The 27481-nt window shown below is 41.1% G+C and overlaps 1 protein-coding gene across 11 annotated transcripts in view; it reads left to right on the top strand.

The window, feature by feature from the left end:
• PPIP5K2 (diphosphoinositol pentakisphosphate kinase 2) overlaps positions 1–12849 on the top strand; it is a 90381-nt gene extending 77532 nt beyond the window's left edge. For 9 of the 11 annotated variants that reach the window (XM_054032168.1, XM_054032167.1, XM_054032170.1 and 6 more), the window contains 3 exons: positions 3794–3940; positions 8111–8239; positions 11000–12849. In XM_054032168.1, the coding sequence (XP_053888143.1) occupies positions 3794–3940; positions 8111–8239; positions 11000–11067 (344 nt within the window). In that variant the 3' untranslated portion in view covers positions 11068–12849. Of the gene's footprint in view, positions 1–3793; positions 3941–8110; positions 8240–10999 lie in introns of those variants that run through there. The other 2 variants (XM_054032176.1, XM_054032173.1) reach the window with 1 other exon arrangement.
• Positions 12850–27481: the final 14632 nt, after the last annotated feature.

Raw genomic sequence — 27481 nt, 5'->3', positions numbered from 1 at the left:
TCATCCCTTAATTTCATTTTATTTCAAACACGGGGTGTACAGTTTCGTCCAATCATCTGTCCTTCCTGACTTCAACCAAGCATAGTTCCAAACATATTCATAATCACTAGATACATTGATATAGTCTTAAATACCTCCTTTATTATTCATTTATATAAATATGATTTCAAAATTCACTCATCAGAAAATCTTGTGAAAATGGAAATATTGCTTATAATCATGAATTCCTTGACAAATTGCATTCTTTCCAATGTCTCAGGTGATCAGACTGTGTATGGTATATGATAAAAACAAACTTTTCTATTCTTGAATGGCATATACTTCTCAATAACTTAACATTCCACTTCTTCCTCTTCCTGCTGATGAGCTCCACTGTTTCCCTGAGCCTTCTGAATCTAGATAAAATCACAGTAACTGACAACTGGCGTTTGCTACCATCTTCTTGAAGTTTCACTAGATTAAAAAGTAAAGTAAAATTTAGGGTCCATTTCAGTTAATCTGCAATTTTGATGACTGCAACAGAAAAACTGCTACTTAACCTTGCCATACATAATTATCAGTATGTTCATCATGTATGCTAGTTACTTAAATACTTCACTAATAATCAGTTAGAGTTGCCTTCGTCTTGCGTTGACCTCTTGAACTCTATGGTGAAAGCTAACTCATCTCCAGTCTACCATATTTTAATGAAACCTATCTTAACATATGCAAGTTGAAAGTATGAAATATGTTACTCATAACTTTCTAGCTCACTACATAGGCCCTATAGCATGCCCTTTTCATAGAAGTTGGCTTCAATCTTCAGCATTTATCACATCTTAGTCTAGATTTTTTCCAGATTTCTTAATTGCCATTTTAAAACTGTGCACCACCACTTACTGACACAATACAGTGGCAGGGTAATAAGGTCTTGCCATTGAAACTGAAGTGAAAATAGTCGTAAAGATCTGTGCTATTGCCTTCTAACAAACAGTTTACTTAGAAAATGGTTTAGATTAAAAAAAAAACACATAGTTCTTACTTTGTTTTGCTTCTGAATAATTAAGTCATGAAGTAGTACTTTGAAATATTGTATCCATTTGGAATTTTTAGTCAATATTTGTACTGCAGTGGCTTCCTGAAGAAAGTGTTTAGTATAAAACTGTTAGAATCACCACCAAACCTGCAGTTAATAAAAAGTTTTAAAAGGCTGACTTAAACACCCTCCTTGAAAATGAGAAAGGTGGGCCTTACTCTATATAAAATCAAGTCAGATAATCTAAACAAAAGAGCAAATGCTGTATTTAAAAACTCAGTGTTGGCAAAACATTTGAAAGTTGTAAAGTGAGACTAGATTCACGAAGTAGAATCTATGTTATATAACAGTTTCAAAAAATTTGTTAGTGCTAAAGGGAACAGACAGCAACATACTTATTGTAACTGGATAATTCTTTATAAAAATCTCTATTTAAACACAATTACTTTATTGTGCACATTGTGTATTCTGATTCATTTAATATAAATGTTTTCCACATACCTTTTACAAGTTAATGCATGCCACATGTGCTCCTGTGAATCTTAAATGCATTCCCTGAGGTGTTCCAGGTTCCCAAGTGTTCTCTACCAACTTTTTAAACATATTGTTGTTTGTTTGTCTTCTGGATTGTCATTTGATTCTCCCTTTCACTCTTTTATTTCCATAACTTTGTGATGTCCTTACAACCTCTAACCCATTTCACAGATACTCTCCATCCCCTTATTCTCTCCCGCCGCCCCCCTTCATCTTTAGTTCAAGGAATACATTGAAACAAGTCATCTTCTGACAGTGCGTTACCTTATTTTCTGGGCCTCATGCAGAACATCCACACCTCTTTAGGTGCTGGTCCATTTCCTCTGTGGAATTTCTAAGCCCCAGTGGTATGTGTGTCTAGCTATTAAATGTAGGACAGCAGGATGGCTTTTTAAATTGCTGTGTTAACCCTTTCGTGTCTTGCATTTTGTGTAGTCTGGGTAAAGGAAATTTCAAAAAGTAACCATAAACAGTTAATTTTTCTAAAATTTTCTTTTTAAATTCTTATGGATTTTCTATAACAGCTGTTACCGTAGTAGTAATAATCATCATCATCATCATTAATAGGCATTGAAACATAGGTGGGTTGTTGTTTTTTTGTTTTTGTTTTTTTTTTAGTAAAGCATGTGTCCTGACCTACCCTGACATTGTCCCACTAAATTGTTCGTTAGAATAAAATGTAAATATTTTGGAAAACATTTTCGTGATGGTAACACTTTCATTAGGTTAAAATTAAATCTTGTTGAATTTACAGTAGTGCAAAGAAAGGGTTTGCACTTTGCATGCATGCATAGTATTTTTATATTTTACACTTATGCCAAACACATTTATTTTAGTGCTTATACTGCAGCTTAGTTGCTGTCATATTAAAGAAAGTATACATGAAGTTGTGTGGTGGTGTTTGTTTTGCATATGACAACTAAGTTTCTAAAAACATGCAACATTATAACTGTTATAGTGTAAGTGAAGCTGATTTAAGTACCCTTGAGCAGCTTGCATAGCAGGATTGGCTCTCACTTGAATCCAAGGCTGGGTCCAAATATGAATACAAAAGCTCACGAGTTGAAATTTTGTAGAATTATTTTCTGTGTAAATGCTTAGTAATGTTTTTTGAGGGAGTTCAGATATTGATACCTTTACCCCCCAAAAATGTACCGTGAACTGAAATTCTAGACATTCTTTAAGTATTGTCTTTTCATTGAAATAAACATCTTGGAAGAAATATACCAATTTATAATTTTTCAGTTCAATACTGTAAATTTAATGTTGCAGCTGTATATGAGAACGCTAATGTGGACACGTGTCTCCTCTTTTGAAATGCTGTAGGATGCACGTTTCATTGAATGCTATCAAGCTTACATCAGTTCACAGAACTGCACTATTAACCATAGATATGTATTTTAAATGCTTTGTTTTATTTCATTAGGAATGAAAATGTGCATGGCTGGTTTATGAAATATCAATATGTCTTTAGTAATATTGGAAAATAAAGTTAAATATCACTTCAGTTTTGACTTGGTATAGTTCACAGTTTTAAGTTGTGAAATTTCTAGTGATGTAAATTATTGTTTTAGTAAAGATAGGTATAAATGTGTGTTATAAAATTAAAATATAGTCTCAAAGTACAAAAATGCTGGTAGTGGTCTTGGTGGACCTTAAGATGGAAACCTAAAGCAGGTCTTGTTCCTAGAATACCTGAGAGGATAGAGAGTGTATGCTACAAGGTGTTGCCTGTCAGGAATGCCAATGTTTTTAGCTCTAAGAGCAGCTCAGTTAAAAATGTTCACAGCATGACCAAGCTGCTGCTCCATCTTGAATGAATTAGCTACCTATATATTATTATGACTGGTATGGGAACAAGTAGGGAAAATACTGATATTCCCTGCCTTTTATAATGATTGAATAAGTTTGTCCAGAACAGTAGTTAACTTAATGTACTGAGCAAAGACTAGAGCAAAGATATATTTTGTATCTGTGTACACTGATTTATGTGGACATGGGTTTTGTAGTATGTAGTACACTATCTTGAGTTTACTATATGATGGAATCTGACATACCTTGTTCTAACGCCATATTGCATAGCGTCTTATGTCATTACTTCAAGGATATTGTATGTTTGCATGTTTTGATATCAGACATGTACTTTATGTTCATTTTTATGCAGTGTTTCCTGTCTGTACAACAGTTCCATTCTGGTCTTATTTCTAAAGTCTGGAAATTCTCTCTCTCTCTTTATTTTTGTAGGTTTTGAACTATATTCCATGGTGCCTTCCATCTGCCCTCTAGAAACCCTGCACAACTCTCTGTCTTTAAAGCAGGTGGATGAATTTCTTGCCTCCATTGCTGCTACTTCAAGTGACAACCTACCGGAGATGTCTACTGCTTTATGTTGTAATTAATTTTTTTTTACTGTAAACCATAAACACTATTGGTCATAGTTGATCCATAGGCCATTTATCAAAATGAACAGACCAAAAAGATTATCAGTGATTGGATGACTAACATAGCAAACATCAGTGTAAATGGGGTAGGGTATGAGGCTAAAATAGGGAAAGAACAAATTAAGAATTACTTAGCCAGTTCATAGGTCTTCAAGTCAGCAGGTCCCGATGAAATATGTCCTAGAATACTTAAGGAACTGGCTGAAGAGATCTCTGAGCCATACACGATTCTCTTTGAGAATTCATGGAGGACAGGAGAGATCCCAGAGGACCCAAAAAGGGCAAACATAGTACTGGTCTATAAAAATGGGAATAAGGACAACCCAGGGAATTATGAACCAGTCAGCTTAATTTTGGTACCCAGAAAGTTAATGGAGCAAATAATCAAACAATCACTTTGTAAGCACCTAGAAGAAAATGAGCTGATAAGTAACAGTCAACATGGATTTGTCAAGAACAAATCATGTCAAACCAACAGGGTAACAAACCTTGTGGATGGGGGAGAGCAGTACATGTGCTATATCTCACCTTTAAGGCTTTTGTTACTGTCTCCCATGATCTTCTTATAAACAAACTAGTGAAATATAGCCTAGACAAGGGGTAGCCAATTATTTTTTTGTCAAGGTCCAAATTTCTTGGTCAAGGTATAGTCAACCTGACTCCAGAGAAAATAATAATAATTAATAATAATAATAATATAAAAAGATTTGGGGTCATTCAGAAGTGTCTGGCGGTCTGGATTTGCCCTGCGGTCCACCTATTGACTATCCCTGACCGAGAGAAACCTACTATTGTAAGGGAGAGTGCTCAACTGGTTGGAAAACCGTACTTAGAGTAGTTAAGTGGTTCACAGTCAAGCTGGAAAGGCATATTAAGGGGTCCCGCTTAGAGATCTGTCCTGGATCTAGTTCTAGTCAATATCTTCATAAATGACTTGGATAATGGCATAGAGAGTATACTTACAAAGTTTGTGGACAGTACCAACCTGGGAGGCATTGCAAGCAGTGTGGAGGACAATTCAAAGTGATCTTGACAAAATGGTCTGAAATAAATAGGGTGAAATTCTGTAAGGACAAATGCGAAGTACTACATTTAGGAAGGGATAATCAACTGCACAAATACCAAATGGGAAATGACTGCCTAGGAAGGAGTTCTGCAGAAAAGGATCTGGGGTTTATAGAGGATCACAAACTAAATATGAGTCAACAATGTAATACTGTTGTAAAAAAAGTGAACATCATTCTGGGATGTAATAGCAGGAGTCTTAACTGGAGTAGTGTGTCCAGTTCTGGGCACCACACTCATGGAAAGATGTGGTCAAATTGGAGAGAGTTCAGAGGAGAGCAACAAAAATGATTAAAGGTCTAGAAATCATGACCTTAAGAGGAAATATTGAAAAAAACTGGGTTTGTTTAGTCTGGAAAAGAGAAGACCAAGGGGGAACATAACCAGGGGTGAAAGTAACTTAAAGGACTTACCGGTACGCCAGAGTCCTGAGCGGGGGTGTGGCCTCAACCAGAAGAGGCGGGGCCTTTCAAGATTTAAAGGCCCTGGGGCTCCGGCTGTGGCTGGGAGCCCCATGGCCTTTAAATCACCCCAGAGCTACCAGCTGCAGAGGCGGCTGGGAGCCCCAGGCCTCAGGGGTGAATTAAAGGGCGCGGAGCTCCGGCCCTTTAAATCACCGCCCGAGCCTGGCTGGAGCTCCAGCAGCACTTTAAATGGCCCAGGGCTCCCCGCAGCGGCTGGAGCCCTGGGCCCTTTAAATCACCGCCGCACAAGCCAGTTCAGTCCGGCACGGCATACTGGTTCTTGCCGGTACGCCGGACCGGCTTATCTTCACCTCTGGACATAACAGTCTTCAAGTATGTAAAAGGTTGTTATAAAGAGGAGGGTGATACATTGTTCTTATTCACTGAGGACAGGACAAGAAGTAATGGGTCTAAATTGCAGCAAGAGAGGTTTAGGTTAGACATTAAGAAAATCTTCTTAGCTGGAAGGGTAGTTAAGTACTGGAACAAATTACCTGGGGGGTGGGTGTTGTGGAATCTCGATCATTGAGGGCATTTTAAGAACAGGTTGACAAAGCTGTCAGGGATGGGCTAGATAATACTTAGTCCTGCCTCAGTGCCGGGGACTGGACTAGATGACCTGTTGAGGACCCTTCCAGTTCTACATTTCTATGATTCTGTAATTTACCAAAAATGTTAATCAACTCTTAATGTGTTTGAAATACTTTTTCACTATGTGGTCATTGGTTTCTCTGGAATATGGCAAACTTGGAAACATTATCATACTTGAACCAATTAATCATTCTCTCATTTTAGTGAGATCACTCTTCCCCACCCACATTATTGTAACTCTGGAATGCAGGAGAAAATCAATTTTACTACTGTCAAATATGCAGTACTTTGTGGTTTACACTATATTTCCATGTTGGTTGTAATTTGTTACAGGATATCTGTTAATCCCAACATTAACTAAACCAAACTCAAATATGTTGTGCATCGTGTATGCTTTGTGGTGTGTATATTATGGCAAACAGATGTTAAACTACACAGTTAACCAGAAATACAGGAATAGAAATTATGATATGTTCAACCTGGCTGAGCTAATGTTGCTTCTGGAACCATAACATCTGTATTTCCTGTTTCTTTTTTATTATTGAATCTGAATGTTCCACATGCACAATATCTTTTCATTTAATTTTCTTTCTATAAAAGATTCCCTATGCTACATGTTAATATTTAAATGGTCCTGAATAGAACTTCAAGTTTGCATCTCGTTGATGTGAATGTGCTGGGGATGATTGCCTTCCACTGTGTGTCTGTTGCTGCTTCTCTTGAAACAGTTTTCTGCAATGCTAGACTTGCAACACGTGTGGTTTTCACTGTGATTTTTGTATTTTTTGCATAGGGTGAAAGAGGAAATGCAAACTTTTGAAGGGCATGTAAAGAAATTATACTTCTGTGGTAAAAATTGTACTTGCTATTCTTTGATATAGTATAACAAACAAGATTAGAGATGCTTTCCTCTTTCTAGTGTTTTTACTTTGACAGCACTTTATGAATAGTCAGTTTCATTTTTTACCCAGTGTAGTCAATTCCCCATCTTGTTTTATGTGTCTTTTATACATGAACAGATGGAGAAACATTTTTTTGAAATAGAAAAATGATTATAAAATGACAAAAATGTACAGGGAGGCTCACCAGCAGTTATACTATGTTTAGGAGGAAAAAGAAGATTTTTAAGTGGATAGTGTTCCTTTAAAATGCGATCTTAATTTTCAGGATGCAATAGAAAAATGAGAAATGTGGACAGCCTAAAATAATTATAGTTTGCGATGTTGAGCGGAAACCTACAGGGCTTGCCACCTAGAGTTTGAGACCTCAAAGAATTAAATGGATAACTGTTGGAAAAGAAGTGTGTCAGGTTGCCCTGTTTTTTAAGGGAGTGTTTGGCAGTTGGAAGGAGGAGGGAGTCTTAGTTAGCTGCTATGGGGAAGGGCTCCTCTGTTGGTGAGGAGTTGGCTTTTATTGGTAACAAGTTTTGGTACCTGGGTGGACAGGTCAGTGCTCTTGTTACTGACAGGATGGAGCATGAATGCTTTTGGCAGTGGAAAGAAGTATTTTTTCCCATCCTATTTCCCTTTGCGGGGAATTCATTTGTGTGTGGACTTTTTCTTCTTTTTTTTTTTTTTTTTTTTTTTTGTCCTCTTCCTACGATGTCTTCTAGCAGTTACCAAATATCTATTTGCTCTGTTACAGGCTTGTTAATTAGACATCTCAGACTAGGTAGAACAAACAAAATGCCAGTCCTAGCAGCATTCCAGGCCCTGTCAAAATTCAGGAGCACTTCTGGCAAAGCAACAATCACTATTCACTAACCTTATTATTCCTGGCAGTGTGAAGCTTTTGTGTTGCTTTCTTAAGATGGATCAGGCAGAGTTTCCTCTCCTTCCCCCCACTATGAATCCATGATAAAGACCAAAAACCCAAAATCCATGTCCGGATTCCATAAGTATGGAATTTGACGTTTTTGTCATTTTGGTAATGTGCAAATACTTGACAAACATTTTGTTCATGATGGTAAAAAAAGACCCTTTTTTTTTTCCCCCCTTCAGCTTCTTCAGCATCTTCAAGTTCACTGTCTGGAAGAAAAAGTTCTTTAAATACATACACCCCTGCAAAAATCCAACCAACACCACTTGCAGCCTTGCCTGAGAGGCTAGCAATAGAGAAACCAACCTTATGTAAGTAACTTCTGTCACAGAGGCAGAACAGCAAACTCTTTTTGCTTAAATATGCCCAATAGATATTCAAGATGCAAAGATTTATTACGTATTAAGATAGTCTGCCATCTACCCGTTGAATCATTTCTTCACGAATGTTATGAAATAGCTGCCTTATCCTTGTATTTGGAATCATTCAGATAGTCACAAAATAGATTCATTATAGCATAGCACAGCTACTTTAAAAATAACACTTCAGCAGTAATGGCTGAACTGAGGCCTCCATAGAATACAGATGTAGTGTACCCTGGTGGTTACAAAAAAACTTTCAAATTGTATTCAGGTGACTTGGTGGCAGTCAATCTGCAGTTAAGACTAGACTTCCAGACTTAGACTCAAGGCAGTTAGACACAGTAAAAAAATAATATAGCTACTGTGTGTTAAATAAATCAGCAGAGAGGAAAGGATCATTCCACCCATGCTGGTGAAGGTCTGAGTAGTGTCCCACTGCTCCTCGTAGTTTTGTTGAGCTAGACTTGGGAAGGCTTTATCAGTTGATACTGATCAAATTCAGTGTTTCTCTCTGTGTTCTTAAACAGCTGAAATTTAGATACGCTAATAGCCTTGGAATGACACATACAAACAGAAATAAATAAAACTACCTATTAAACAAATTTTGAATTCTGACTAATTCTTTGCAGCTGTTTATCAAGTACATGGGGCAATTGTTACATTGTTATGGGATCATAGACTCAAAGGACTGGAAGGGATTTTGAGAAGTCATCTAGTCCAGTCCTTTGCACTCATTACAGGACTAAGTATTATCTAAACCATTCCTGACAGGTGTTTGTCTAACCTGCTCTTAAAACTCTCCAATGATGGAGATTCCACAACTTCCCTAGGCAATTTATTCCAGTGTTTAACCACCCTGACAGTTAGGAGGTTTTTCCTGATGTCCAACCTAAACCTCCCTTCTTACAATTTAAGCCCATTGCTTCTTGTCCTATCCAATGTTAATATGATCCAAATGACACAGAGCTCTTTTTCAATTGCTCCTTTCCTATGTTCTTGGGTTTCTTCAGAGTGAAGCCATTTTTCTAACAATAAATTTAACCTCGTACAGTAAGGTTCAGTTTCTAGTGACTGATCCAGTTTACAGCTAAATTCTGTAAATATACTGTGCAACAGATGAATCATAAAGAGAGTGACTGACTTTCACCTTAATCATTTGCCAATAGATCCATTCCAGTGAAGCCATTCTCCACAGGCCCAGTGTCTATTTAAGAAACAAAAATGATCCTAGGTTTTTTGCTAGCACAGACTGAAATCTTTGTAAAGTTCATCCACATTTTAATTCTATCCAATATTGACAGGTTCTGTCTCCAAAAGAACCATGTGTAAATACTGAGTCCTGTAAAGATAGCCTTCAAGTTCTAGATTTGCCTAGCAAGGCTCACTGTATGAGAGTCTGTCAACTTCTTACCCTATGTCTGTCCAGGAGATTTGAAAAACAGAATTATCTTCTCTACGTGCATTTACAAAATGCTGTTCTTTAGATTTGACCTACCTGTTACAAAATCTTCCATTTGAAGGGTCCTCAGACTTTTCGGCCCTCCCTATTTAATACTTTGGTGTTACATCATTTTGATGGCTGTTATATATATTTTTGGGAGTAACTATGTTATCCCTTCAAGATGTCTTATGCTTGTTCTTCAAGATATGTCTTGTTTAATTTTTTGCTTCCCGTTGCAATGTAATCAGTCAACCATTTATCTTCTCCAGAGATTTAAGGGATATTGAAGTTTGTCTTCTGTCCTTTTTAATTGGCTATTTGGGGTCTGTTGTTGCTTCCTGCTTGAAAGCTCCTGTTGGAGCACTGGAGCCAGTCTAACTATCACAGCAGGGATACCATATAACTCCCCTTTTGGGTCCAGTGTTTTAGAGCCTTTGGCTGAGATTCCCCATAAAGCCTATGCACAGGTACATGGATCCAAGAATTTTTATTTATTTGACTATAGCTAACCATATGAAAGACTTCAACACTATTGTAAATGACTTAATAGTAAATGGTTGAACTTCTTATTGTAAAAATTCCAAACTGAAACTGCCTTATCTATCTTCAGTTTATACTAAAAATTGGCTGCAACACATTTTTAAGTTGTTTGGCTTAAGTGTATATGTAAATCTGTTTAAAAACGCTGTCAAGAACAGTTTGTAAAAACTTTCCTTTATTTGTACTACAGCTGAGAAGCTTGAAAATATTTTTTCCTATCAACTTCCTGCCTCTTCATTAGACAGAAATAATTGTTTGTTTTTCTGTGACTTTCAAGCCGATTCAGATCAATATAATTTGTTAAAATGTGTTCCCTCTTCTGGCTGTCTGACTTCTATAAGAGCAGATGTTAGAGGGTTCCACAAACAGTTGCTAATGGTGCGTTAATTTTTTCATCTGTGGCAGACTATTGAATTTCAAGAGTGAATTGCTCAACACAGTGTAACAATGTCAAAGTAGGTCTAACTTTAAGTCCAAACATCTCAAAAGTGACTTAATTAACTTGATGCATCTGAAGAAGTGGGTTTTTTACCCACGAAAGCTTATGCCCAAATAAATCTGTCAGTCTTTAAGGTGCCACCAGACTCCTCATTAATTAACTTGAGTTACTTAGTGATTATAATGGGTTACCTGAGTTCAGTTTACAGCAAGATTGATGTAAGTTTTAATATTGACCTTTCTTTTGCTGTGCAATCTTACCAGTGATGGGTTTTTTTGCTTCTCTGCAGCTACTAGTGGACCCTCCAATGGCACCTCTGATGTTACTCCATCTCCTAAAGAATCTAGCTCGATGTAAAATTTGGTGATGAAACCCTTACTGAGAAGAAATGAAGGACTTCAGACAAAATTGGAAGCATCTTTCTTCAAAAACAATCTTCAGTATGCATTTTTAATGGTAGAAAAGCAGACTAAATCTTGACTCAACTCTCCAAAGCCATTCATGTCTCTGTCTGTCTTGGTGCACTTACCTGTATATAAATTTAAATACTCTTAACTAGTGCACACTGTATATATTCAGCTGAAAGGTCTCTTCTCATTTTCTAAAATATTTAAGGCAAAGAGGTTTACTCAGTAGTGTAATGAATTGCACAACTTTAATGAAAAAGCTGCCCATCAGTTTTTTCAGTGTCTGTTTACTATATATGTATACGAAGCAAAAAGAAAAACACCCCAACCCAACAGTATGTATTATAGTGGCTCTCAAAGCGCCACTGTAGTTGTCATTATAAACTCCTGTTTTCAGGGGGTTTATAATGTGGCTGTGAATTTTTTTCCTGGGCTGAAATTTGATGCGCATGATCTTGGCTAGGAGCATTTTTTTATTTGAATACATTTCCAAAGAAATCACTTGGCTCTTTGAGTTAAACAAGTGCTTCTTGCATTTGAATTTTTAATACCATATATGCTGCAGTAACTAGGCACAATGGGGTGAATTAAGGATGTTGTATTTTCACTTTGAATCTCCTTGTTTTTTGTGTGTTTACATCAGACCCCTAACATTTGAATATACTTTTTATGTTGTTGTTTAATATACATGGTTATACAAGGAATATGTCTGTATATCCTCCTACAGAAAAAAAATTCTGTTTATATATTTTCTTATTCTAAGAAATTCTTTTGTTTACTGAAAAGATGCCTTTATTTGCTACATAGGTTTGTTTTTTAAAAAGTCACTTTAAAAAAGGCCACAATAAAAAACAGGGTTTTTAAGACGCAATTACAGTTGGTCTGGTAGTAAATTACCCTAGAAACTCTAAATATCCCATTTGTACGTGGTGCGCACTACCACCCTTTCATATGAAAGAGAAACTGCAGTGTTACCAGAATGTTTAATGTTTCAAAGTTTATCTGAATACTTAGGCTTCAGCATTTTCTGTAATGTTCATACTATTGGCATTCTAAACGCAGCTGTTGTCAACAGCTCTCATTAAGACTGTTGAAGACTTTATTAGAGCTATGAGAAGCTTTAGCAACTCAGATTATGCTTTTAAGTGGTCAGATTTTGTAGAGTAGTCATCCAGGTTCAGCAGTTTTGTGCTTTCATCTGTGGCATTTAGAATTATAAAATGTATTCAAAACATCACTGTCCACTTTTGAAAGTTCAAGTGGCTGATTATTAATAATGACTTTATAAACTGCAGGTTAGACTTTTTTCCAGTTTAAATTACAAGAGATTTAGCGTCAAAGAAATATTTAAGCATCAGAGCCTTGTTTTCCTTATCCAGCAATGCTCAATGTAACTACAGTTACACTATGAACTTGCCACAGAGTCTGTACAAATCTTTAAACATGGCACATGTGAAATGGCTTCTAGAAAATAGTCCTACTAAGTGCTGACTAAATAATTGATACCAAAAACATAAAGGGTTCACAGTTGTATATTTCAAACATTTCATTCTCTATAATGTAACCATGTAGTATGGACAATGTTTGTCTTGCACACATTTGAATGTACACATCATGTTTACTGTTTTTTAAAAACACTATTAAAATTAAGTGTGCATATCATTCCAGTCAACCAAAGCTCTGGTTTAAAAATTTTGATGCGCTCCTAAATAAAAACAAGGTCAATGGCTAATTTAATGTCTATTCTGCTTTTTCATTAATAGATAGTATCTGACTTTCAGTATATTTACCTGCTTTTTTGCTCATCCCAGTGCAACAAAGCTGAAATAAAACACGTTTAGAAATATGAATTTGTATAAGAATTGGAGGCAGTCATGTATATCTGAAATAGGGATAGGAAAACACTTAGCGTCCCGTCCCCCCCCATCTGCAATTCATTGCGTGTGCGTGCACTGCTGCACCAATGCAGAGCTCCATTGACTTCTGGGGGGTCCATATGGGCACAGCAGTCTGACCTCATGCAACAAACTGAAGGATCAGGGCCTAAAGTCACTCAAATATGAAATGGAAAAAATAATTAGAACAAGATCTGGGCAAATCAAAAATAGGGAATCAACTTCCAGAGAAACATAAATTCAGTACAATTTAAGGAGAATAATAATAAAAAAAAAAAAACCCTATCCAAACACTCAAACAGCCTACTTTTGACATTTTAAGCTACTTAGAGTAGATAGCTTCTGCCTGGGATAGGCGACACTCAAATTTGCGTTTAAAGTAAATTCTAGAGTAGGTTACAGTACATTTGATGGCTAAATTTACTAAAATGTACATACTCCAGAAACATTCTATGCTGGCATGAGATGTGTTATGTGAAAAATTGAGGTGGATTGCTTTGTTGTTGAAGATAGAGATGAGCTTAAAATCCAGGTTTATAACAAAGTACATTTAATCATTACCTATGCAGAGGCACTGGTCATTCCACAAGTAAAGAATTTTTCAAAATCAGTTTTATGTATCCCAGTCACACGCTGTCACTATCTTTGATCAGTGACTCGGGATTTTCCTCTCTACCATAAAGCAAGCAACACAATTTGATGTGGAGTTAGGACCAAAAGAATCAGCTTCACAATTCAAAACCTTTGGAAATAACTTAAGAGTTGTAGGAAGTTATATAATTACTTTACCAGTTTTTAAAAACTGAAAATTTCATAATTTTAAGTATCTTCTGGTGCTTCCAAATTGTGATGCTAATTTAGTCCTTCTCAGTATCATGTGTAAGATGGCAGCTGCTTGTAATTTTATTATTTAAGACAAATACTATTCCTTGTCACTGTTTCTTGCCCCATCCTGGTGGAATAGAATAGAGCAAGGAAGCCAAAAGCACAAAGATGTGTTTCAACTGTGATGAGAACTCTCAAGATCCACAGACGGGGAGCTCTGGCATGATTGCTCCCCGCCCATAGAGAGCACCCTCATTCAATAAGTGGGATAATGGCAGCTGGACTGCTTTTTGGGGGCCTCCACATCCCTTCTACAGCCACCTGGAACATCTCCAGAGACGCGTGCAACAGTGGGTCAGTCCTTTCAGCCCTTGGGACTCAGCAGAATGGACCATCCTCACCAAGCAATGATTTCTCAGAGGTAAATCCAAAAATCCTGAATTTAACAATGCAATCCACCTCTAAAGGGAGAAACTCCATTGTCCAATCCCAGTTAAGTGGGAGCAAAGAGGCAAATTCATAAATTACCCATGTAGATATTGTAGTTTTAAAGTCGAGTGAATAGGTACGTTCACAGGAAGACGTAAAGCAGAAGGACACCTTGTGACGGGTTGGATTACAGAAACCCCCTTGGGAGCTGCCACCCGATGTGCAAAGACTACCCCTGCTCCTGTTTTCCCTGCCAGCTCAGGACTCCAGCACCCTGTCTTGCTGAGCCAGACACTCCCGTCTGCTCCAATACAGACCCAGGGTCTGAATTACTTGCCCCAAAGCTGCAAGTTTACCTGAAAACAGCTCACAGAAGGATGCTGGTCTTTAGCACCCAGATGCCCAACTTCCAATGGGGTCTAAACCCAAATAAATCCGTTTTACTCTGTATAAAGCTTATTCCAGGGTAAACTCATAAATTGTTTGCCCTCTGTAACACTGATAGAGAGATATGCACAGTGGTTTGCTCATTAATACATACTCTGAGTTAATTACTAAGTAAAAAGTGATTTTATTAAATACAGAAAGTAGGATTTAAGTGGTTCCAAGTAGTAACAGAACAAAGTAAGTCACCAAGCAAAATAAAATAAAATGTGCAAATCTATGTCTAATTAAACTGAATACAGATAATCTCACCCTCAGAGATGCTTCAGTAAGTTTTTTCTGAGACTGGACACCTTCCAGGCCTGGGCACAATTCTTTCCCCTGGTACAAGCTCTTGTTTCAGCTCAGATGATAGCTAGGGGATTCTTCATGATGGCTCCTTTCTCTCCTTGTTTTCTTCCACCCCTTCATATATCTTTTGCATAAGGCGGGAACCCTTTGTCCCTCTGGATTTCCACCCCACCTCACTGGAAAAGCACCAGGTTAAAGATGGATTCCAGGTCAGGTGACATGATCACATGCAAGGGTGAAAGTAACTTACAGGACTTACTGGTACTGCCGGAGTCCTGAGGGGGCGTGGCCTCGACTGGAAGAGGCGGGGCCTCAACTGGAAAAGGCGGGGCCTCTCAAGATTTAAAGGCCCTGGGGCACTGGCTGTGGCTGGGAGCCCCAGGGCCTTTAAATCAACCCGGGGCTCCCAGCTGCAGAGGTGGCTGGGAGCCCCCAGGGCTCAGGGGCAAATTAAAGGGCCCTTTAAATCCCAGCCCCAGCCCAGCCGTCGGAGCTGCGGGCGGGATTTAAAGGGCTCTGGGCTCCCCACAGCTGCGGGAGCTCCGACCCCTTAAATCCTGGCTCTAGCCCGGGCGGCGAGCTGCTTGGGCAATGGATGCTGGGTCTGGGCCCCAGTAAATATCCCTGCTCGGAGCTGCTCCGTGCATGGGCCCTGCTCAGCACCAATTTGGGGTCCTGGCAGGCCTGGGACCCCTCCCTAGAAGGGGTGAGCATGGTAGCACCCCACAGCGATGCTGCCTGCAGGGATGTGGGGACTCTGCAGGCTGCCCTTGGTGGGCACAGCTTGGGCATCTCAGTCCTTGGGCAAGGCAGTCTGACCCCTATGCCAGGCCCGGCCCCGCTCACACCGGCATAAGCAGGGCCAAGCCCTCGCGCTGGAAGCAGAAGGGCCCAGCCCTCCCCTGGTTCCCCCTCAGGAATGGACAAGCTCCTGGGCTTTGGACCCTGCTCCTGTGTGGGCCTGGGACTTTGGGGTCCTGCCCTGGCGCTCCCCAAGCAGTGATTGCTCCAGTCCTGGGCTAGCCTCTGGCCCTGCCACCAGCCAGGCTGCCCCACGGCTGCCTCCCTTGGGCGAATGAAACTCCCCCATGCTGGAGGGGCCTGGGGAGGAAATGTGCCGGGGCAAAGAGGGCTGCTCATCCCTGATCGGGGGGGCTCTGGCTGCCCCTGGACAGGGTGGGGGCAGGGTGTTCCAAGAGCCAGTTCCACCCCAAAGGGACCGTTCAGTCACTGAGCCTGACCCCTACCTAGCCCAGGGCAGAGCCCCATGTCCAGCTCACAAGGACTGCTAGCCCTCGGCCAGCCCCTCGAGGTACAAGCCTCTGGCTGCGGGAGCCGGCCCGGGAGCAGAGCCGCTCTCTTACTGCGTTTGCCCTGAGCTCCCTGCTAGCCGCTGCTCCCTGGGGCGCTGACGGACCAGGACCACGCAGCCCTTCCCCGGACATGTTGCCCAGCCCAGTCCCGCTTGCCCAGGCCTTGGCTCCCCACAAAGCGCTGTCCCAAGCCCTTGCCTAGTTCTCACCCTCTCCTGGGCGCATGGGCCCCAGCCCAGCTGCTGAAGCTGCGGGCTGGATTTAAAGGGCTCTGGGATTCTCTACAGCGGCAAGGAGCTCCAGGCCCTTTAAATCCCGGCCCCAACCCGGGCGCCAAGCTGCGGGGTGGGGGAATTAAAGGGCTCTGGGCTCTCCCCAGCCACGGAAGCTCTGAGCCCTTTAAATCTCGGCCCCAGGCCGGGTGCCAAGCTGAAGGTGGGATTTAAAGGGCTCTGGGCTCCCTGCAGCTGCGGGAGCTCCGAGCCCTTTAAATCCCCGCCGTGGAAGCTGGTGCGGTCCAGCACGGCCTACTGGCTCTTGCCAGTATGCTGTACCGGCTTACTTTCACCTCTGATCACATGTCATTGCAAGACTTCATTACCCACTTGCCAGCACACACATATACAGGAAGACTCATAGGTAAACACAACCATCTGCAGACAATGGTCCTGGTTAATGGGAGTCATCAAGATTCCAAACCACCATTAATTGCCCACACTTTGCATAATTACAATAGGCCCTCAGAGTTATAGTTCATATTTCTAGTTTCAGATACAAGAGTGGTACATTTATACAAATAGGATGATCACACTCAGTAGATTATAAGCTTTGTAATGATACCTTACAAGAGACCTTTTGCATGAAGCATATTCCAGTTACATTATATTCACTTATTATCATGTGTTTATAAAACCATATAGACTGCACAACGTCACACACCCATGATAGAGCTCAGTGGGACTTCGTGAGAAGTGGGAGAGGGGTGGATGATAGGGACCCACCTAAAGATACTTAACTGCCATAGGGAAAGCAGGATAAAAAATATGTTTCCTCCAAGGACTCCAAACTTTTATTCTCCCATCCCCCACACAGTTGTCTGCAGGTAAATGAATAGGGTAAGCAACACTACTCCAAGTCTCCCCTATATGACAAGGAACAAAAGTGCTTAGCCCTTTTGGAACAGACGTCCAATTCATCCGTGACCCTACAATTTTGGATTGTAAACTATCAGGCAGTCATGGCTAAATATAATTTCACAAACTATAATAAATTTACAACCTTTATTGATCATCTTCCACAGGAACAGAGGGAACAATTTCAGGCTACACTTGCAGTTGATCAATTATTAGCCAGAACATCTCTTTAAGTGTCCTTGGATGCCACAGACACCACTGGCAGGCCCATCTCCGTGGCAGGAATTATTCACAAGGCATCATGGCTCTAAGTCTCGGACTTACCAAGAAAAGTTCAGAATATTGTTGAGGACCTCCCCTTTGATGGTCAAAAGTTGTTCTCAGAAACCACAGACCACTCTTGTCATATGCTGAAAAACTTCAGGGCCACATTAAGATCTCTGAGTATATATATACCTAGAATAAAAGAAGATTTAGTAGCTCTCAAACCCCCCAGAGATCTCGCCCTCCTCGTTTCTGTGGGTTTGAGATCCATCGAACCCCCCACAAAGTGATATAAGTTCTAGAGAAAAAGGGCTGCTCATCCTCCTTCCACGAGTACCTAGTCATCATTGAAACAACAGTTTTGATGGGTCACTCAAGGGTTCAAATCCTCCCATACCTCTAGTTCAGCACCTGCAACCCTTTGCCCACCTGTCTCCTTTTGGAGACCACTTTTCCCTTTCCAGCATGCTTCGAGGTGGATTACTACAGACAAGTGGGTCATAGAGGTCATAACATTGGGCCCAATACACTTTGCAGCCCTGCCTCCTTTCCACTCCCCCTTTTCCCATCCCCCTACAGGGACCCCTCTCACAAGTTTGCACTGAGACAAGAAATAGACTCTCCTTCGATAGCAGTGACAGAGTGAGTCCCAACTCCTCACAAAGGAAAAGGGTTCTATTCTATTTCCCTGTGCCGAAGTAGGACAGAGGGTGGAGACTGATTTTGAATCTGAGACTACTAAACATATTCATAAAGTCTCAGAAGTTCAGAATGGTGACCCTGGCAGCTATAATCCCTTAACTAGAGGCAGATTAGTTTTTGGCCCTTGATCTACAAGACACCTATTGCCATATAACAATACACCCATCTTACAGAAAATACCTATTCTTTACTATATGCCAGGAATATTTTCAATACTGAGTACTTCCCTTTGGCCTCTCCTCAGCTCTAAGTGTGTCCTCAAAGGTCCTCGCAGTAGTGTCCACTTACCTTCATCAGGAGGCGATTTTAGTCTTCCCATACCTCGATGATTGGCTGCTCCTGGGTTGAGTTTATAAAGCAGTATCGTCATCCACTCCTCTGCTTTTCTAGGAAGTGGGTCTTCATCTCAATGTAAGAAAATGCACATTAACGCCTATACAGAGAATACAGAATAGGGGCTTACTTGGATTCATTGGCAGCCATGGCCTACCTTCCAACAGACAGACTCATGATTTTATCAAATCTAGTCAGGACCATTCAAGGGAGTCCTCGAACCTCAGAAAGGAACTGTCTAAAGTTTGTGAGTCATATGGCAGCTTGCACTTTGGTGACTAATCATGGAAGATATGTCTCTTTTGCTTCCAGGGCTGGCTCAGAACAATCTTTTCACTGAACAGATTGGACAAGCAAACTGCAGTTCCCCTTCATGTAAAGAACTCCCCAGACTGGTGGGGGGGAAAAATCAACTCAACATCAGTGCAGGCATTCCTTTTGTTCACTCAACTCCAATAATAAGCATGAGAACAGATACATCCATGTTGGGATGGGGAGCTCACCTCAGTACCTCGCTTCATGGCTCAGGTCAGATTGGCAACTCGGGAAACCTGTCTCCACATTAACCTATTGGAACTCAGGACAATCAGGATTGCCCTATCTTCATTTCCTACCCCTTATCGGAGGCAAATCAATCAGGATCATGACAATGTGGCCTGCATGTTCTATATCAACAGACAAGGAGGATCAAGATCCACCTCCCAGTGCACTGAAGCAATTAAATTGTATAACTGGTGTGTAGCCCATCAGATCCAAATTTCAGCTCTCTATCTCCCTGGCATTCAGGACACCACAGCCACTACTCTCAGCAGGTATTTCTCCCATGAGTATGAATGCAAACTGGGCTCTCAAATTCTCCATGATATTCTCCAAAATTGGGGACTTCCAGAGGTAAACCTCCTCAATATTCCAGGAATAAGAAGTGTCCTCTGTTTTGTTCAGGAGGTGGTGTAGGCCATCACTCTTTGGAAGGTGCCTTTCTCCTATCTTGGACAAAGGGACTGTTCTACGCATTTCCTCCAACACTGCTAATAGACTGATGAACAAGATCAGACAGGACAAAGCCAGGATTATCCTTAAAGTATCAACCTGACTGAGACAAGCTTAGTATCCTTAACTACTTCATCTGTGCATCCAACAATCAAGCTTCCAATCATTCATCATCTCTTATCCCAAGACAAAGGTTGTTTACTTCACAGCAACCTAGGGATCCCCTGCCTCAGGACCTGGTTCCTCGATGGTTCGCAGGCTTAGACTCTACCTGCTCTGCAGAAGTACACGTTATTGAACAGCAGAAAGGAGTCAGCATGAATTACTTACCTGCAAAAGTGGAAGAGATTCAGCCACTAGCGTCAACGCCACTGATTCGTGTCTGAATTCTTGTGACTCTCAGCTATCCAGGGTTACCTGCTGGACTTAAAGGAATCAGTTAGTTCATTTAAAATTCACTTGGTTGCAACATCAGCTCTTCATCCTCCAGTAGAAAGGTTTTCTATATTTGCTCACCCTATGTCTTCAAGGTTTATTAAGGGTTTGGGGAACCAATGTACCCAAGTTGGGGACCCCACTCCAACTTAGAATCTCAACCTGGTACTTAGATATCTCATAAGACCTCCATTTGAAACAATGACAACCTGTTCTTTGCTTCACTTATCTAGAAGATGGCCTTTTTAGTAGCTATCACATTGGCCCAGAGGGTCAGAGAAACTGGGGCCTTGATGGCAGAGCCCCAATCCCCATTTAGAGTGTTCTTCGAGGACAAGATCTGTGTACACCCACACTCTAAATTCTTACCTAAGGTACTATCGGACATTCATCTTAACCAGTCCATCCATACCAGTATTTTTCCAAAACCATGTAAGTTGCAACAGGAGACCTTTTCATAACGTATATGTTAGATGGGCATTGGTCTTCTATCTAGATAGGACCAAGCAATTTCAGAAGCCGCCTCAGCTGTTCATTTTTGTCACATACAGATCCAAGGGGTCCATGATCTCTGCCCAGAGATTGTTGAGGTTGTTCTCTAGGTGTACTGTCACATGGTATGAAGCAGCTGGTGCTCAGCCCCTGCAAAGGTCAATAGCACATTCTACCAGATCTCATGCAATGTCCATAGCATTACTCAAAAACGTTCCAGTATCTGAGATATGTAAGGCTGCTACATGGGTTTCAGTACATACATTTTCTAAGCACTATGCCTTTATCTAGGCGTCCAGTTCAGATGCAGCACTTGTTAATGCAGTCCTATATTCAGTTCTGGACTCAATTCTGAAGTTTCTTCTTCCTTATGGGAATACTAGTTGGGAGTCACTTGAAGTGGAGCACCTGTAGGGACACTACTCAAAGAAGAAGAAGAGGTTATTCCCCCGGTGCAGTAACTGTGGTTCTTTGAGATGTGTGTCCTGATGCGTGCTCTATTATCCACCCCATTTCCCCTCTGCTTTGGACTGTTCTCTGTGGGATGTTTGGGAGGAGAAGGAATTGAAGGTGGTGCCCACACAGCTCTATATAGCGCCTAAGCACAGCACGAGGATATATAGGATGCGTGCATGGACCAAACAGACATTGCTGATAGAAAATCTCTGACTCAGGGCTCAAGAGGTGCATGTGCCGTGGCGCACTCATCAGGACACATATCTCGAAGAACCCCAGTTACTGCACCGAGGGAATAATCTCTTCTTTTTTATTCTTTATATTCCAACTGGATATGAAGGACCAAATTCAATCCCTATATTAGTAGGCATAATTCCCACTGTAGTCAGCTCAATTATGCTAAGATGAATTTTGGCCCAAAGAATAAATTTAATAAGGAGCACTTTTAACAGCTCCTTAAAAGTCATTATCTCTAATCCATACAAAAATGGAGTTACAGTAAATCACATGCTTGGTGCATGGCACTTAAATTTTAAACAAATGATCACCATGTTTTTATCAGACCTTTTATAAAGGCCTGTTGGAAAATAATGGCTGAGCTTTTAATTGTTTAGCTCAAATTGATCTCATTTCCCCAAATTTAAATGGATAGTGTTGCCTCTAATGTTGATTTTGTTTACTGACATAAACAATGTTCAGTGGTCCCACCGATTATTTTATGTTTTCAGTTATAAAAATTGCATTGATTCTTCAGCCACCTGCAGCATTCGCATCTCAGTGCTGCCACACTGCTGTCATTTCTATGTACTGTCAGCTGTTCTGTAGGTGACCGTTTATCTGCAATTCAGCTTTGACTGCTGCATGCCTGTACTCATATTGCCCATTTTGTTTGCTTAATTTGCTTTAGAATTAAAAAATAAATAAAAATTAAATTGTGCCAAAATCTATTTTGATAGCTGATCTGCAAATAACTTTTTTGTTAGTTGAGAAGGAGGTCTCTTTCATTTTCTCAGGATTGTATTAAGAAGACATAAAGTGTTATTTTAAAAAATGTTTGTGTTTTACCTCTGGAAATATCATGAATGACCATTCTGATCTCCAGCAAAATCAGGGGGTTCAGATGTTATCTGTTGAAGAGACTGGAGTATTGCATCTTAAACAAACATGTCCTTTGTCCCAAGTGCTCGTTAGGCATTGGAATTAACTACGTGCTAACAAGAAAGGACCTTAATTGTCATTTCCTCATCTTTCAATCTTTCAGTTTTTGTAATGTAATAAGGTCACCATATCAGTTTCCTGGGAAGACAAGACTGCAGTGTATAATGTTAAAAAAAAAAAAAGGAAAAGAAAACCTTTTAACAACAACTTTTTGGGCATTCTTTATAGATGAAGAAAAAACATCCCTTTTTACCTTTGTAGCTCACCATAAATGTATATAAAAATTATTTCAATTCTGCAGTAGGGGTGAAATCAGCTTCTACAGATGTCTACCAATGTGTGCTCCAGCTGATCTCTGCTTTGTCGATTGTCAGATTATTTTTAAGTACAGCACAATGACAATAAGAAAAATCCTACAGTAGCTGCTGATGTATATGGGTCTGCTTCTTTTCCTGCCTTTAACAGGACCTCTTGAATACATGCCAGGAGACCAAGCTGTTCTTCTGGAGAGCTAAATTAAAAGTACTGGGAGAAAAGTGGTCAGCAGAGGCAAGAGTTTTAAAAAGGATATATTTAATTATCAGTAATAACTGGAATTTGGGGAGATAAATGGGGCTGCTAACCTGCTACCCAAACTTTCAAAGTGAAAAAAATGCTCAACTTCTCAGGCTTGAGTTCATGGCTCAGTGTAAACTTTAGATGATTTTGCAAACACTGGAAAATTTTGTAAAATTCTGTACATTGGTATAGGTGTTAGTGAAATGTCCTCAGCTGTTGCAAGAAGAAGGCAAATACCTGATTCTGAGGCACAGGAGGAGATGATTTTCAAACATTTGATTTCAAATATAATTGTAATCTTAAAGGAACAGGTTTTCAGCAGCTGGCCTCCTCTTTTGCATTGACAAATTACAGATGCAGTTTTACACCACATTAATTTGTTGTACAATTATTGTCACTTAGATTCAAGTACTTGAGTTGTGGGAGCAAATCTGAAAAGAAAAATGTACAAAATATGTCCTTCTAACAGCTGAATATTTTAAACAACTACTAAAATAAAATGCATTACAATTTTCCACAAAGGTTTCTTTCCACTATTGAGGTCACTTACTATTGTTTTCTCACTTTCAACCTTCACCACTAGATGGGACTCCATTTCAAAGCCTGAGAAGTCAGGCACTAGAAATGAGTGCCCTCTGACCCCATTATTAGAGTTGCAAAAATCAAACCACATAACCACAGAAAGCATTACTGCTAGACTGTCTTCCCAAGTGTACAGAGGTGTATGTGTGCTATTTTTTTAATTTATGCACTAATTGCTTAGCAAAATTAAAAGAAAATAAATAATTTTAGAAATCTGTACATTAATAGTATATGATAATTAAATATCAGTAGTTCCTAGGAAAAGTAATTTTCCCGATTACTTTATCATTTTGGTTTCACAATAATTTATAAAATTACAGGCACTGGAGGATTATTGTAATACTAGATAGGTGGAGGCAGAAAGCCAATATGTAGTATTTCTCTAGACATTTCTGTATGCCAGTGGTTCCCAAACTGGGGTTCGTGAATCCCTTGGGGTTCGCGAAATGTTACAGGGGGTTCTAGGAAAAAAATCCCTAATGGTGGCGCTTGGGGCAGGGTGGCGCTTGGGGGGGGTGTTTCAGCAGCGCGGTGCTCGGCGGGGGGCTTTGGCTGTGCTCGGGGGGGTTTCAGCGCGGCAGTGTGGCGCTCAGGGGGCGTTTTGGCGGGGCAGGGTGGCGCTCAGGGGAGGTTTCAGCGGGGCGGCGCAGCGCTCGGGATGCGTTTTGGTGGGGCGGGGCGGCACTCGGGGGTGTGTTACGGTGGGGTGGGGCAGCGCTCAGGGGGGTTTCGGCGGCGTGGCACTTGGGGGGGTTTCGGCGGGGCGGCACGGCGTTCGGGGGGTGTTTTGGCGGGGCGGCGCTCGGGGGTGTGTTTCAGCGGGTTGGGGTGGCGCTCGGGGGGGTGTTTCAGCGGCGCGGCGCTCGGAGGGGTTTCGGCGTGTGTAATAAGCATGTCATAAAAACAAATTTTATATTTCCAAGATCACTGCTTTTATAATTTATACTCAGGTAAAAAAGAAAATCCCTGGAAATATTCATTTTTAGGAGGGGGTTCGCGAGACGACATTTTAGCAAAAGGGGTTCACAGGTTGTTAAAGTTTGGGAACCACTGGCCCTATGCTTTGATTTATTTTTTCACTTAAGCAATACTAGCAGAAGAAGAGAAACCAAAAGCTCAAGCATCCCAGGATCATGCAGAGGGTAAATACAAGGGATTACAATTATTTGGTTCCATAGAAGGCAATTTACTTGTCTCTTGGGAGAGGAGCAAAGAGCTTCCAGTGGCATTTAGCCCCACTTTCTGCTCATCTCACTGCCTCTGTCCCCATCACTCCATATTTGCACTCTCTGCCACTTAATGAATATTCCCTTGAGCATTTCTGTAGTTATCAGAGCCATGACTCCAACTGTGACTTAAATTACTACCACCATTAAATCGGCCTGCTTCTTTCAACTAGTTGCCCTACAAGCTTCCAAATGACTATTCCTGCTTGTAATCTGATTGCTATGCCATTTTGCTTGACTGCTGATGTTCTAAATGTAGCCTGATAATTCCACCCTATTTGAATGATTGGTCTTGCATATTTGCTCTGTCCAGCTATCCACACTGATTACTACTCTCCCCTCAGTATACTCTGCCTCTGCTCTCTCCACACCTTTCCTTGTGTCATTGGCTCCTTTAGTCTTCATGGGAAGTTGCACAAGGCTGTATCCTTGATCCTGTCTCACTTTATACCCTTTCTTTGGTTATATAGCTTCAGCTACTAATATCTTGATGGTAATGATTCTCAAATCTTTTTCCACTCCTGACTTCTCTCTCCAAACTTGCATCTCAACCCATTTCTCTGGCTGCTCCTTCTGGATGTTTTGCAGTCTCCTTAATTCCTTATCTTTCCTTCTGAACACTCTGATTTGCCCCCATTTTCTGTCCACTGTTATAACACCACCATCCTCTCTGTCATTCGGAGTGTAAATGGGGTTCATCTTTGACTCCTCCATCTCTCTAGCTCTGCATAGCCAGGCATGCCACTTCTTCCTCTGTTACTTTTCCAAAACCTGGCCTTTTCTGTTTGCCTACACAGCCTACATCTTCTCTGTCCTGACTACTGCCTCCTCTTTCTCTCTTATCTCCCTAATATACATCACTCCCCTCCAATCCATTAAAATCTGGAATGTGAGGAACATCTTCCTTGCCCCTTCTTCTGACCATATCACTCTATTCTCTGTGAATCCCTCCACTAGCTCCCCTTGAGGCAGACATGCCAAACCAATGAGAGAAATGCAGAAATTAGGCTTGTTTTTGGCTTAATTGGCTTGTGAGTTGCTTGTTGGCTAGTTTTTGGCCTTTTTTTTTTTTTTGATTGACTCCCGGCAAGCAGGGGAAGGGGCAAGGCGGGGGGAGAGAATCAGGGGTACATAGAGTGTTGGGGTTCTTAGGTATTGGCTTGTTTGGGCCTTGTTTTGAAATGGGATTAGCTTGATTTATGGCTTATTGTGAAAGTTGGGGTGCTTATTTACTGCATGAAAGTTGGCAACTGTGCCTTGAGGTAGCTCACTAAAAATAGTAGTATAGATTTTGCATCTGGGCTCTCAAGACCACCTGATCCCCTGGGTCTGAGCTTGGGTGGCTAGCTTTAGTCTCCGCCAGAGGCAGAGCCACAGTGTCCACACTGCTATATTTTGTGCACTAACTTGAGCCCTACTAGCATAAGTCTGTCTACCTGGGCTGGAAAGCTTGCTCTGAGAAGGGGTATAGACATACCCGGAGAGATCCAGACCTAGGAAAAGTGACCTAGCTCTATGCTGACCCAGAGGGCTTAGAAACATGTGGGATCCAGCAGTTGGGTCTATTCACAGCAATCTGGTCCCCAACTAGAGAGGGTGACTGAATCAGGTAATGATCTTTCCTTTCCTCCCCCCTTCCTCCTATCCTCCCAAAAAGGGATGTTAACTATTGGGTGAGTTTACTAAGGTCAGTTGTAACTAGTGATGGCTTATTAAATAATTGAGTTCTTGGAGTGGGTGGTAGATTCTCACTTCAAATTAGATACTAACCATCTGTTAAGGAATTCAGATGCTTTTGGCTTTTTTCACCAGCTTTAAAAGGCTATAGATCTGAGTGGCACTTGATTTTCTGCTTCCAGACCTTCCTACTTGAGTGAATTTTTACGTGTTTGCTATATATACACATAATAAGAGAGTTGCTCTCCTTTAGATAGTCATGGGCCTAAGTCTGATGTGTAGGTTGTCATGTGGTTAGTGTCCAATTCAGTGTGTACTTCCTGGTGGCCAAAGAAGCCATCCCCCAGCTGCAGAAGATAAGCTGATTGTTCTGGAGTCAAGTTGGGGTATTTTGGGCAAAGAGATCAGAGACTGGGGAGGTTCAGTGGGATGTGCGCGCTTTAGCAGATATAAGTGTGGAGGTAGCACACTGTTGCCTCTTCTGCTGCTGCAAGGTAGGTTTGTCAGAATGTTTGAATTTGAAGGTTGCCACCTCTGAGGTGCAAAACCCAGGACATCCAGCATGATCCTGAGCCCATAACTACGTGGAGAGCTGGCAGTGTATACACAGCATTCTTACAACGTTCCCAGGGCCAGGACAGCTATCTCAGGCCATGTCTATACATACAGCGCTGCAGCAGTACCAAGACAGCTGCACCACTGCAGCGTGTCTGGTGAAGATGCGGTATGCCTCGGCATAAAAAACCCACCTCTGTGAGCGGCAGAAGCTGTCAGTGGGACACTGACGTAGTGCCATCCACACCAATGCTTAGGTCGGTATAACTTATGTTGCTGGGGGGGTTATTCAAACCCAAGTGCCATAAATTATGCCTTCATAGGCAGTAGTGTAAACATAGCCTCAAAAAAGGGATGATCCTGGGAAAACTTGGACAGGTGGCAACCCAGTAAAATGGCAGTAGCTATGGGCAAGTCTACACTACCAAGCTACATCATTAGCGCATCTGGTGAAGACACGCTAACCTGCTGGGAGAGCACTCTCCCCTTGGCATAATTACTCCACCAGCACCCAAGGCAGAAGCTAGATCGGTGGGAGAATGTCTCCTGCTGACATAGCGCAGTGTGAACACTGCTTTAAGTCGATGTAATTTACCTTGCTCAGGG

The sequence above is a fragment of the Malaclemys terrapin genome, chromosome 6 (assembly GCF_027887155.1).
Source record: "Malaclemys terrapin pileata isolate rMalTer1 chromosome 6, rMalTer1.hap1, whole genome shotgun sequence".
NCBI lineage: Eukaryota > Metazoa > Chordata > Testudines > Emydidae > Malaclemys > Malaclemys terrapin.
Note: the sequence above shows the minus strand (reverse complement) of the source record. Positions and strands in the feature narration are given on the sequence as shown.